The sequence below is a fragment of the Astyanax mexicanus genome, chromosome 1 (genome assembly GCF_023375975.1).
Source record: "Astyanax mexicanus isolate ESR-SI-001 chromosome 1, AstMex3_surface, whole genome shotgun sequence".
NCBI classification, from domain to species: Eukaryota; Metazoa; Chordata; class Actinopteri; order Characiformes; family Acestrorhamphidae; genus Astyanax; species Astyanax mexicanus.
This window is the reverse complement of record NC_064408.1, coordinates 34731045-34744491: the sequence shown is the minus strand read 5'-3', so window position 1 is coordinate 34744491 and position 13447 is coordinate 34731045. Positions and strand designations below refer to the sequence as shown.

The window sequence follows — 13447 nt, the reverse complement described above, 5'->3', positions numbered from 1 at the left end:
AGAGGAGGGGGTGTTGTGTGTGTTTTTCTCCCAGTGTGTTTTTGCACCCCGTCCCTTACAACCAACGGCGCGCTCGTGAGGACCCCCCCTCCTCTCCTCTCCTTTTGAGGCTCGTCATAAAGAGCGCGCGCCCACAGAACGCCGCGGCCGCGCGCTCTGGCGCCGTGGACGCGCCCCACTGTTGAGCAGGTGCAGCGCATCGCGCATGCGCGCACGCGTTCAACCAGAGAGCGCGGTCTCCCCCCTCAATAACATGGTTGTAAAATGTTTACGTTTTTAAAGTAGGCACTAAAATACTACGCATTATCCAGGAAAAGGTTGTTAACAAAAGACTGAAATAAATAATAGTTTTACATATGTTTTGTTGATCAATTCAACCGTATTGTAGTGACTGTTATTTTACATTTGGCTTTAAAAACAACCTATTTTTTCCTGATTTTAGAAGATGCTGCTAAAAACATACTAAACATTTACAGAAACTTCGTGGTTAAACTGGAACTAGGACCAGACAATAGTTACATCAGTGTGATAGAAATTTCAGTGATAGTGATAAAATATTTCAAACATTTCCAATATTTTAATGTACATTAAATACAGCATCTGTCACTGAGTGACATTCATTGCAAGTAGTGTGCATTTGGTATATAGATACAAACAGGGCTTGACTGGGACAAAAAATCCGGCCCTGGCATTTTTGGTTTAGACCAGCCCCTCATAATTAGCAGAGCACAACCAACTTATAATGTATGTATGTTGGGGTTACAGAGAAGCATAATGTATCATCAGCATATTAAATATAAGAAGTTTATTGTTATTATTATTTTTGGAATTTCTTTGATATAACAAATATAATTATATTTTTTCAGGTTAAAGGTGCTTCCTCCTTTAAACAGCTATAACATGTATTTGTATCAGTCTACAAACGGGGCATTCTGTATAGCCTCACCATTATCAACTTCATAATAAAAAATTAACTTAATTATAATCATGTTTTGTTTTTTGAGGTGGAATGTTGGAACGGGGCTCGAGAGAGAGAGAGAGAGCGCACGAATAAGCGAGCAAGGGAGAGAGAGTGAGATATACACACACACACAAACAATTGTGGTTAATTAGTCTAATTACCTACACTTATTAATTATATTATGTTTTTTTTTATTATTGATTTATTATTATTTTATTTAAATGTTTGTATGGTTTAAAAATGTAATATGTAAAATGTTCTGTTCTGTTTTACACTCTAGAAATTGTTCATCTCTGAATCAGTTCACTATTCTTCCACTTTTACTTTATTGTTAAAACTGTGTAACTCAGGCTTTAGCAACACAAATGTAGCACTATTTGTCATGCCAATAAAGCACCTTGAATTGAATTGAATTGAATTGAAAAAAGAGAGAGAGAAAGCACGAGCGCCGGACCCTGCATGCACTCTCCAGTGCACTGTTTCCAGTCGCCCATGTGCTCAGAGCTAAACCACGCAGAGAAAGGGGTGTGGTCGCTTTCTTTTTATATTCTGATTGGTTCAGTCCACTGTCTATATTAAATATTGGCCAATGGGTCGCCCCCTCTAACTTGTGGGCCGGACTCTTAGCTAAAAAATGGAAGAAAAAAAAATCAGCATCGGCCCCTGAGGACTGTCAGCCCACCGGGCATTTGCCCCATACGCCAGATTACCAGTCCAACCCTGGATACAAACATCCATTGTAGGCATTCTTGGCATTTTTTGTGAGGTTTATATTATTTGTGTCAATATCTGCATTATGTTTTATCGATCGAAATAAGGAAAAATCATCTGGTTAATTTGTCTCAGGAGCGAACAGAGGAAACAGAGCTAAGCTCTGGTCCCTTTAGCGATGCTATTCGCTTCACAATAAAAATACATGTCTCTCAAAGAAGGGGATCTGAGACATGCTTGGTCTGGGAGAAGGAGTGGGTCTTGCCCTGCCAATGGTACCGACTGCGCAGTCTCTGGTGACAATAAAATTAATTAAAGATAACTAATATTTTAAACCGTATTAGGACTCGGCCAAGGCCAGAAAATAAATGTAATGAAAACCTTGGCAAAATTCCAACACGTCTATTGTTAGCTGACTGGCTAACAACTGAATTGATAACACTGGCCATTTGATGCTAACAAACTGGATGTGGGCCATACAGACAAAATCATTAAAACATTCAATTAACTTTCGATGTGTTTTTCTGCAACAACAGTATAATTGTACAAATATTTTAAACCCCCTACAGCGTAAAAACTGCATTTACTACAACGAACTTTGTACACAGTGTACTAACTGTTGGAATTGGACACTAGAGGAGAAAAAATTGATGGAAATGGTCTGAAAATACACCTGCGGCTGTTTCACTTTTTCCATGCTATTCCACGGTCAGAGGTTCAGACCAATGACAGAGGTTAGAGCTGCTGCTGCCCCGCCCACTTTACTGTTTAGTCTCTGATTGACATATTTTTGTCCAATCAGGTGGCGGTATGTGGGAGGACTTCGTCACGTCCCGTTAGTGTGTTTTTGTTCCTGGACGCTACGTCATGGATTAGAGATCCTGTCCGTGCTGTAGGAGCTGGAGAAATGAAGAGCTAACATCGGAGACCCTCGAACAGAGACCTGTCCCCCCTCTAGGATAGTCGCTCTCTCCCTCACGCTCGGCTTCGTTAATCGGCGCCTTATCGCTCTCATATGGAAACGAGCTGCGTGGAGAACGGGATGCCGTGTCAGAACGAGAGCGAGCGCGTAAACGGCGGCAGGCAGCCGGAGGAGCACGCGGCCAAGCAGGTCCGCTTCTCCTCCAGCGGGGGAGAGCACGAGCACGAGCACGAGCACGAGCGCGCCAGCGAGGTCCAGCGGCAGATCGGTCCTCAGCTCAAACTTCTGCCTTTAAACGACCAAATACGAGAGCTCCAGACCATCATCAGGGACAAGTGAGTGACAGCCGGCCGGCCCCAGAGCAGCAGCTGACGGTCTGCTGCAGCTGTAGCTTCCGCTCAGTTAGCCTGTAGCTATGTTACAGAGCTGCATCATAACCTACTGTACACAATGTACACAACACACCGAACACTACAGAGAACTGTACCAGCCTCACAGTACTCTCAGATATCAGAGTTTAAATCTGTTTACTATTAACCAATAACATCAGATCTAAACAGACATATAGATATCATATTACCAGACCCACTTCCCAGCTAACAAAGAACGTTGTAAAGACGTTTAGCAGTCTGTCTGTCACAAAACGTTGCTGAGTAGTCGAATACTAACGTTATGTCGAATTATAACATTTCCAGACATTCTGAAAAGTCATATTACCAAACTCATATCCCAACCAACATAGAACGTTCTAGGAACATTTAGAAACATTTTGGAGAGGTACCAGGAAGGTGAGCCTGTAATGTTACCGAAACAATTTTACAGGAACGTTTTAAAAACGTGTGACATAAGGTTTTGCATCACATTATTAACATTCCCAGACATTCTGATGTCATATTACCAGACCCACATCCCAGCAAACAGAGAACGTTCTAAGAACGTTTAGCTACCTATCAGTCACATAACGTTCCTGGCTAGTCGAATACTAACCTTATAGAAACGTTAAATATAACATTCCCAGACATTCTAATAAGTTATATTACCAGGCCCACCTTCCAGCTAACAGAGAACGTTCTAAGAACGTTTAGCTACGTTTAATCAGTCACATAACGTTCCTGGCTAGTCGAATACTAACCTTATAGAAACGTTAAATATAACATTCCCAGACATTCTAATAAGTTATATTACCAGGCCCACCTTCCAGCTAACAGAGAACGTTTAGCAACCTGTCTCACACGTAACGTTCCTGGCTAGTCGAATACTAACCTTATGAAAACTTTAAATTTAACATTCCTAGACATTCTGATAAGGCATATTACCAGACCCTCTTTCCAGCTAAAAGAGAACGTTCTAAGAACGTTTAACAACCTGTCTGTTACATAACGTTACTGGCTAGTCGAATACAAACATTATGGAAACGTTAATTATAACATTTCCAAATATTCTGATAAGTCATATTACCAAACTCACATCGCAGTTAACAGAGAACGTTCTAGGAACGTTAAGCAATCTTTTGAACAGGTTCCAGAAAGGTTAGCCTGTAACCTTACATAAATAATGTTCTAGGAATGTTCTGAAAAGGTATGACAAGATTGGTTTGCATCACAACATTATCACAATGTTTCTTACATAACATTCCCTGCCAGACAAATACCAATGTTATGGAAACATTAAATAAAACATACCCAAAGCAAAAAAAAAAAAACTGTAATGCAAGCAACTTCACCCGAATGTTTAAAAACGTTAACTGAAAAATAAAAGGAAACCAGAAAACTTGACATTTTAATGTTTTCTGTTATTCATAATTATATTTATTTGTACAAACTCTAGTTACATAGTTGTACAATTCAGTTTATTACTGGTGAAATTGTAATTTCACATATCTACACAGCATTTAATCATACTAGTAAAAATCAAAGTCAAAATTAATATTTTATTCAACAAAAACATACAAAAAATACAGAATTCTCTTCGCGGTGTATTGGATATCATATTTCAGTACCACATTTAAAGAGTCCGGGATCAGATGAAAAAAAAAGTCAGACTCATTGTTCTTTTTGCTCTTCTCACAACACAGACATCTGTTTCACATATGACATAAAATATCATATTTGGCACACTTTACCTGCTATATAAGTGTCCACCAGGGACATATTGATCTATGTTGGGGAAAAAGATGTATTGCTCACAATTCAGTTCCATAACTGTCCAGTCATAAACTGGATCATGACAATATGTTCAGGTCTTGTTTGTTCAAATGATACTATTGCTTAAACAAGCAAATTACACTATTATTAGGGGTCACAAGTAGGGTGTAATATCGGCAACATTTTTGAATATCGTGAACGATATTATACTCTAAAAATATCGTGCCATATCACTCACCTCCACTTATTACATCAGGGTACTACTTTTTTCACACTGTTTACATTTTCCATTATATATCTACTAGAGACAGATTATATCTGTCCAGTATCATTTATTTTACTTTAATCCTGCTTACATGGAGATATTAAGAGTGCATTATAAGTCATCATGACATTCTGGATCATTGACTTCTGTTACAGAATCTGATCAAATTCTTGTATTTTTTATATCTCAGGTAGGGGTGTGACATAAATCGTTTGCAAAAATAAATTGAAATTTTCATTTTGTTGCGGTAGTGTATTCTTAAAAAAAAATATATATATATATATATATATTGCCAAGAGTATCGTTATCGCGATAATACCATGAAATATTGTGATATTATTTTAGTGCCATATCGCCCACCCCTAGTCACAAGTTTGTTAAACACACATTGTAAATTCAGCTCCTCAGTTTTAGTTGTTTTGTAAATATGGTGTAATCTCCTTACTGGCTAGTTTGTCATGTCCTTATGCAGGTCCCAGCAACAGCAGTATCATATTCATTCATTCTGTTTCTCTCTTTCAGGTCTACAAGTAGAGGTGATTTTGTGTTTTGTGCTGACAGATTGGTAAGAAACTTTAAATGTTTTATATTATCTAAATGTTTTGGCCAGTTTATGGAAGCAGACACCATATGCCTAAACACATACACTTTTTTATCTACTATTATCTGGAAAAGCCTTGACCAGCAAAACAGGATGATTGGGTCAGCTGCACACGCTTCTGGGCTAAAGCTGTAGAAAGGCCTTTAGCAGGAACTGAAGGCGCTCCATCCAGTATTTATGGGATGTGTTCGCCTAGCAGCATCAGTACCTGACCTCAATGATGCTCTTATACAACTGAATCTAGTGTAAAGCCTTCTCAGAAGAGTAGGGATTTTGGTTATGCCTATCTGTTAAACTGTCATTTTGTCAATGGTGCTTTGTATTAAGATGGCTTCACAAAGTTAATTTATTTATTCATTAATTTACTTTATTTTGACTTATTTCTAAAAAAAAAAAGAAGAAAGAAAGAAAACACTGAATAAACACATGTAGCTGCATATACTACAGATCCCAAAAATGATTACACTCTATGGCTGCACAGTATTTCCCATTTTAGCTGTGCACATATGCAATAGTCACAGCATGTGCCTATACTCTTAAAGCTGATTAAGCATCAAACAACACAGTTCCTTAATTTATTATTAAAAAATCCATTTGGTGAAGCGTATTCTTTCCAGGTTCCTTGTGATGCCAGATTGGCAGAATAAAAATGTTCATTTTGTTATGAGCTTGGAAAAGAGTGTTTCTTCTGGATTATCAGGTTAATGTTGCACAACAACAAGCATATAAGAAGCAACTCATATATTGTTTTCTGCTGGATTTGTACAAAGTTTTCAAACTCTGCACCTCCTCCGGCAATATATACATCTTCCAAATGCATCTACCACTCTGTCCTTGCATTGTCTTTTGCAAAGGCATCATATGTGATACTTGATACAAAAGGACATTTTACACTGTTCGCATTTTCCAAGACTAACCAACCAGATGTAGATAATATATACCCAATACGTTTTTTGTTTTTTTTTAGATTAACTGATGTTTATTGATTGTTTTTCAGTATGATTTTGGGCAAACACCATCAATGCTTCTTCCATGAACAGATTAGTGTTGCACACTCTACAAACATTTAAGTCAGATATGGTTAAAACATCATAAGAAATTCAAGACTGACAGACCCGATTACAGTGTTGGCTTTAATGAGTTTCCATAAATAGGACCCTTGCGCAGAACTTCTGTAATCCTTAACTCCCAAATACAAATATCTGTAATTATAGAAATATTTTCCAGTTTTGTGCATCCCTAGCACATTTATTTTATTTTTTTATACTTTATTTGATTTTATTACAATATTTCTAATCACTCACTCACTCACTCATCGTCAACCGCTTCATCCGTACACCCTACCCAGCTGGCATCGGGCGAAAGGCAGTATACACCAATCTAGAACATTTCTAATTCATTTTATTAATTCATATTCCATACAGTTCAGTTGTTGCCTTCAGATTTGTGCATGGACTACACATTACCTATGCAGCCCACATGTGGCATGACCTTGCCCTAGCCACTTCCTCATTACTAGACCAGATCCTTTTTGTCTGTTCCTATACTCACTACTTTCTATTATTATGGCTAATTACTTCCTGTTCTTGTGACGGGTGTATGACTGTTTTAAGATGACTTTGTAAGTAATTTTTGGATGCAAAATGATGGTTCAGTGAAGCATTTGCAATTTTTTTCCATTTTATCCCAAACAATCCAGCCAGTCAAGCACAGTGCAAAACTGGCAATACTGACATAAAAATGTTGACTTTCATGTCTGGATTACCAAGCTCTGCTAGGTGGTTAATTACCTAGCTATGGTTAGTTACCTTCCTGAAGCTCAGTGATTACCTGTTCAACAGAAAAAAGCCAGCTTGCCCGTTTCCATGGCTGCAGCACACTGTTTGTGTGCTGTTCTCTATACCTGGCAACCCTGAGTGTGGAAATGAGACTTGGGGAGTGGTGGTGGGCAGATTTAGAGGCACCCCCCAGTTTTCCGTGACATACTTTACAGTTCAAAACCTCTGCTGACAAGAACTGCCTGTGCTTAAACTCAGCATGTTTCCTTAATATCTTATATTATATCTTGGTCATGTTGTGAGTTGCTACAGAACATATACTCTTATGCAAGTATTTTTTCCATTTATGCCCAGATTCAACATTTCTTCATGTATGTTTGTGCATTAGGTGATGATTATCTGTTTGTATTTAATCAGATAAGACTGGTGGTTGAAGAGGGACTCAATCAGCTTCCCTACAGCGAATGCACCGTGACTACGCCAACAGGTAAGTATAAACCTGTGCTGACCTTAAGGCTAATCAAGCTGTATTGCTGATCTTGTGATGTACAGCTTTTGATCAACAGATTACATATTCAGGTTCCTAGGATACAAGCATTATGACCTAGCTGATTATAACCATAGATATCATTTATCGTAATGGTCACTCAAATAACTTGTTGGTCTAAAATTTTAACTTTACAATAGGAGGAAGACAACTTCCTAAAATTTAGTGGAAGTAAATGTAAAAAGATTTTACTTTCCTTTCAGTTTATTTTGGAGCATTTCTGTTTGATCATTTATTATTTAGCTTAGACACAATGCAAAAAATAACCGCCATATTCAAATTGTGTAAAAGCTTTAAGACATGAATAAAAGTGTTTGTCGTCTGCTCATTGTTCAGGTCACAAGTATGATGGAGTAAAGTTTGAGAAGGGGAACTGTGGCGTGAGCATTATGCGAAGCGGTGAGTGTCACTGTACATTACATTTAACCAGCCCATCTCAGTTTGTCTCCAGTGAGAAGCCCATTGAACTGTTCAGTCATTTTCGCTGCGCTAATTAAATGCACTTACATGATTATGTAGGCACTTTATTTGATTTGCGTTCTTTATTGGCAGAATTGAGTCTGCTTTCCTGCCTTTTTCCTTTTGTTGAAACATTGCAAAACCCTTGAATACACTTGAGTATTGGACATGCACTAGCACCAAAATGTAACTGCCGCATCATTTAAGGTGTAATGTTCAATTAAAATGTAAACCATTTAATAGGAAGGCAAATTCAGTTTGAATGGTAATATCTGAAAACATTTAAACACGTTGCACATGCACATTTAAGCACGAAAAGTAAACATGGCAAGTAAATAAAAAAAAACAATCTTGTATTTACTTTTTGTGTACATTTTTCTTTAGCTATTACAAGGCTATTTCAGTTTGCACTGATTTACATACCAGTATACACTAGTAGAGTAGGGGTGAATAAAAATCTGGAGGCCAACAAAATGGAATCTGTACCCTTCACACACTACTCAGTTCTCTCTGCAGCTGTTGGCTACTGAAATCTACTAGTACAGACTCAACCAGACTGAAAAGTGTGGCTGAAATCGGGGCAAAAAAACGACCTAGTGTATTTCCGACTTAAATGCTTTTGTTCTGACTGTGCACACAGGATCAATAAAATTTCACATTAATAATAATAAAAGATTTGCCCTTAGAATCTGTTTGTTTGTTTTTTTGTGTGTGTAGGTGAGGCTATGGAGCAGGGTCTGAGGGATTGCTGTAGGTCAATCCGCATAGGAAAGATTCTGATCCAAAGTGACGAGGAGACTCAGAAAGCCAAAGTTTACTACGCCAAATTCCCCCCCGACATCAGTCGCAGGAAGGTGCTGCTCATGTATCCCATACTAAGTGAGTGTTAATTCAACCATCAACCAATAAATATTTTCAGTAATATTTTGTTTTAAAGTGTTTAACAGATCAAAGTCCAGAATTTAAAACATTCAGTATATTTAAGCTAGACAAATAAGTTTTTAAAGCAGCATTATGTGAGAATTAAAATTACTTAAGTAATTAACGTTTACACTACTGTTGTAAATACGAAACTTGCTTTAAGCTCCGCCTCTTGGGCAGCTTTTGATCTGCATTTTACAAGCTGAAAAGAAGCTCTGTGGACTGACATGATAATGTTACAAGATTTCGTACAAGTATGACCCCGCAGTGTTATGCAGTTCTTGAAAGAGGTCTCATGTATAATGTCATGCTCTCTATTAAAAGTCAGTGTATCATCATGCACTTTGAAGCTGTTATTTTAAGGTAAAATATAATGTTGCAATATATGAAAATCTGCTTTGTGTTGAATGTGTATAAACATGCTGCTGGTCTGGTGCCAAAAACCTCTTACTAGGTGTACCCATACCTCAAATGTTGTCAGTCAGTTAGGACAGGAACACTGCATGCCTGATTCACCAGACACTCGCCTCAAAATTAGGGCCAGGGATGTCACGATTTTTCAAATTCTTGATTTTATTATCGAGTTTAGGGTCACGATTCGATTCGATTCTCGATTTTCTTTTTTTCTTTTTTTTACAGCAGAGAGGCTGTAATACAAAGTAATACAAGTGATCTGTAATACATCACATTAGGCAATAATGGTCAAATTTAAATAAATACATTAAGATATATATGTAATGCCATCTAGTGGCTTTTTTTGGTAGCAGCAGTGTGCACCATTAAAACAGCAATGTGCAACATGACAAAATAAATAATAAAAAAATACAGGAACAGTAATGTACAAAATAATAGAACAATTAGAGCCTTAACAAACTAAACTCTATCCTACTATAACAGTTAAACATGAAAAATAAGACTTTAAGACTTTTTCGGTCCCTGAGAATGACAAGTTTTTTCTTTAACAAAGATATATTATTAACTTTATCTGAGAGAAAGATGCTCCTTAAGGTACTAAAACTATTAACATATTTGAGGCTAGACAAAACAACTGTTATTTTTATATATATTTAAGTTTTTGTTTAAGGAGATGAGAATGTCCACATTCTCTGGAGAAAGGGCTGCTCTTTGAGCAGTCACAACGTCCACGACAGTAGCGAGCTGCGCCATTTGCGTAGTGCGCGCGTGCTTGTGTATCTTAGAGGAAGGGATCGTCGATCCTCTTTTGACTTCAAGGCTCAAAACCATGACATTAATCAAAACCTTGATTAAATATCAAAATCGTGACACCCCTAATTAGGGCTGTGTATTGGTAACCGGGCGGGACAATACACATCACAATACAGGGGTTTTGCTTCAATATATTGCAATATATTGTGATATTGTTTTATTTTTATCAAAAGCTGTCATAGTATAAAAAAACACAATATTATGTAAAAGAACATTTTAATTTTCTAAGCAAATTTTCTAAACACAAAATCAATCACTGTCTGGTAAAAGTATCAAGATAATGAAAGCACTCTTTATGATGTGTTTAATCAGGTACAGGTAACACTGTGATCGAGGCGGTGAGGGTGCTGACAGAACACGGCCTGCAAGCCAGACACATCATACTGCTTAGCCTTTTCTCCACTCCACACGGTAAGACAAACACTCAAACATCATTTATCATTCTTCACATCTAGGTCTCTGCTTCTCCTTTTTATGTTCATTCAGACATTTCATCTCAAATATGTACATTTATTGAAACATTTTTTATACTAATTTAAATTGTGTATGTGTATGTATGTGTGTGTATGTAGGTGCAAGGTCCATCATACAGGAGTTTCCTGACATCACGATACTGACAACTGAAGTTCACCCTGTCGCTCCGACACACTTCGGCCAGAGATACTTTGGCACAGACTGATAATGGCACACACAATTGTGTATGTATGTACACACGCTCTCCGTCATTCTATCAATTACAAATTATACATGTGTGTGTGCGTGCACGTGTGTGTGTCTGTGTGTGTGTGAACTGATCGATTGAGCTGTTTTGTTTTGAGTGTCGTTTACCATCCCATTGGTCAGGGCATGATGTGCTCTGACTGTATTGTCTCTCATTGGTCCACTAGAGGACTCCACTCTTGGTCCATTTCGGAATGTTTCCACAACGTGATTTTGTCCAATGAATTCAGGCATTAACTGATGTTTGGCCTCACAAGGGCTTTGGCCTCACTATTGCTTTGAATGCCAGGGCAGGGTGGCACGTTCTAGAGTGAGACAGTATTGTAGAATGATCTTGAACTGACAAGAGACACATTCCAGCTTTAATGCATGTGCTGCCCCAGGGGATATTTCTCTACAATGTCAGTCAGGCCTTGGCCGTTAGAAAAAGGGTAAAATATATATAAATAAAAATATTTTGTACAAAACAACTTGTCTTTATTTCTGTCTTTTTTGGTAAGAAATCATGGAAGACAACTCAACTCAAGATGGCAAATTTTCAGACCAAAAACATTTTTGGAAAATAAACATTCTTGCTTTGGTGTTAGGCTAGGATGTTCGGCTTTGACATCTCACACACAAATATCCAGCAGATTTCCAATGGATAGAAACATTGAATTAAAACCACTGTAACACACTGTAAAACTGATTTGAATAACTGTTCAAGTGTTCTACATTGTTCCATTTCACAGTGTCATTTACTTTTCAGGATCACACACCTCGTCCTGCCTCTGCCTCTGAGCTTAAACGATGTTCAGGAGTGTAAATCTTGTCCAGTTTACATTTTACAGCATGTTCTGTTCCACTTTCTCCAAAACAACCTAAAAGAAATGTACACAAACATGTTGATTACATAATTGGTACATCTGACCAGCACTCCTTTAAGTTAAAAAACTGTGATCTTAGACCACCAATCTCATCTCCATAAACACATCCATAAACTATTTAGATTTTTATTTTAAGGCAAACTTATATAGATTAGAATGCTGTGTGGCAGTGTTCATATTGCCAAGCTGAATGACTCAAGTCCGGTGTTTAGTCTTAATAGCTGTGTTCAAATTGCAGGCAAATCGGATTTGTTTCTTTAGCCAGATCTGCTTAGATGACTGTGCACACTGTTATTTGCAAATTATCAGATCGGATGAGTGTCCTAACATCCCAATCATATTTGCATGGGTTGATGTGGTGAAAAGGTTAATGTCAGTAACTGACCTGTGGTGCTCTTTTTGAACCCCCGCACCTCCATCAGCCTGGATTTTTATTAATTCATTGTTTGTTGTGTTGTGAGTAATGCAAAAACACCTGAAATCTGATTTGAGCATAGAGAGCTTCCAGCTGTACATATTTGATTGCATCTTTACATGTGGTTTTGATTTGATCTGTCCAGACTATCAAAACTAGATAAATCTGGATACGCCAAAAACAGGATTAGTTCTGGCGGTCTGAACATAGCCAGTGTGACATAAAAGATTTTGTGTAAAACAGATTCTGTAGAATATTTTTTTCTTCAAATCATTTTGAGTGTCTTTCATTTGCAGTCCTGGCTCATGGGCATGGATATGAATGCTTAGATCAGATTTTAGGAGGCAAAAAGTGACTCAAATTTTATTTGAAAAGATTGAATTTGACATGTCCACACAGCCCTGAAAAAAATCTGATCTGATTCAGTTAATTCTGGTAGCCTGCAAGTAGCTTTTGAGTTGCTTAAGAATAGACACTGCATAGAAGTACATAGGGACTTGACATTCAACGCATGCACACTTGTAAACAGGGCAGTGGGAACACACTAAACAGTGTAAAGCTGGAAGTAAGGTACCATACTCAGAGGGCACTTCAATGTAAATGTGGAGAGACACTTGCTGCCAAACCTGTAGCCCTCTGCTAGCAAGCCTGCTTCCCTGACCTTTAATCCACAACTGCCACCTCTTAAAAACATAAACATCTTCACAAAGCTGAATAAAAATACCTTAAACCAGTTTTCCCTCAGCATAGTATCTGTTATTGCTCTGTACACTGCAGTCCAGTTTGACAGTGGAATAATACTACAAATTAAGATGCTATGTGGATATTATTGTGGTTAAAGTTCCATTCTATCCATGCCATAATCTTAAGTATTTCTTCACACATTTATATAACTTTTTGACAGCATACA

General features: G+C 37.7%; 2 protein-coding genes across 3 annotated transcripts in view; one reads left to right on the top strand and one right to left on the bottom strand.

Moving 5' to 3' along the window:
• The first annotated feature begins 2526 nt into the window (after positions 1–2526).
• uprt (uracil phosphoribosyltransferase (FUR1) homolog (S. cerevisiae)) lies at positions 2527–11726 on the top strand. Its single transcript, XM_022680910.2, has 7 exons — positions 2527–2929; positions 5526–5568; positions 7800–7869; positions 8266–8328; positions 9106–9267; positions 10849–10947; positions 11109–11726. Exons 1-7 carry the CDS (start codon positions 2688–2690, stop codon positions 11213–11215), a joined length of 786 nt encoding a protein of 261 aa, XP_022536631.2. The 5' UTR covers positions 2527–2687; the 3' UTR covers positions 11216–11726.
• zdhhc15a (zinc finger DHHC-type palmitoyltransferase 15a) overlaps positions 11712–13447 on the bottom strand; it is a 20439-nt gene continuing 18703 nt past the window's right edge. For both annotated transcript variants that reach the window (XM_049476491.1, XM_049476490.1), the window contains one exon: positions 11712–12116. The gene's annotated coding sequence lies outside the window, so the exon portion shown is untranslated. The remainder of the gene's footprint in view (positions 12117–13447) is intronic.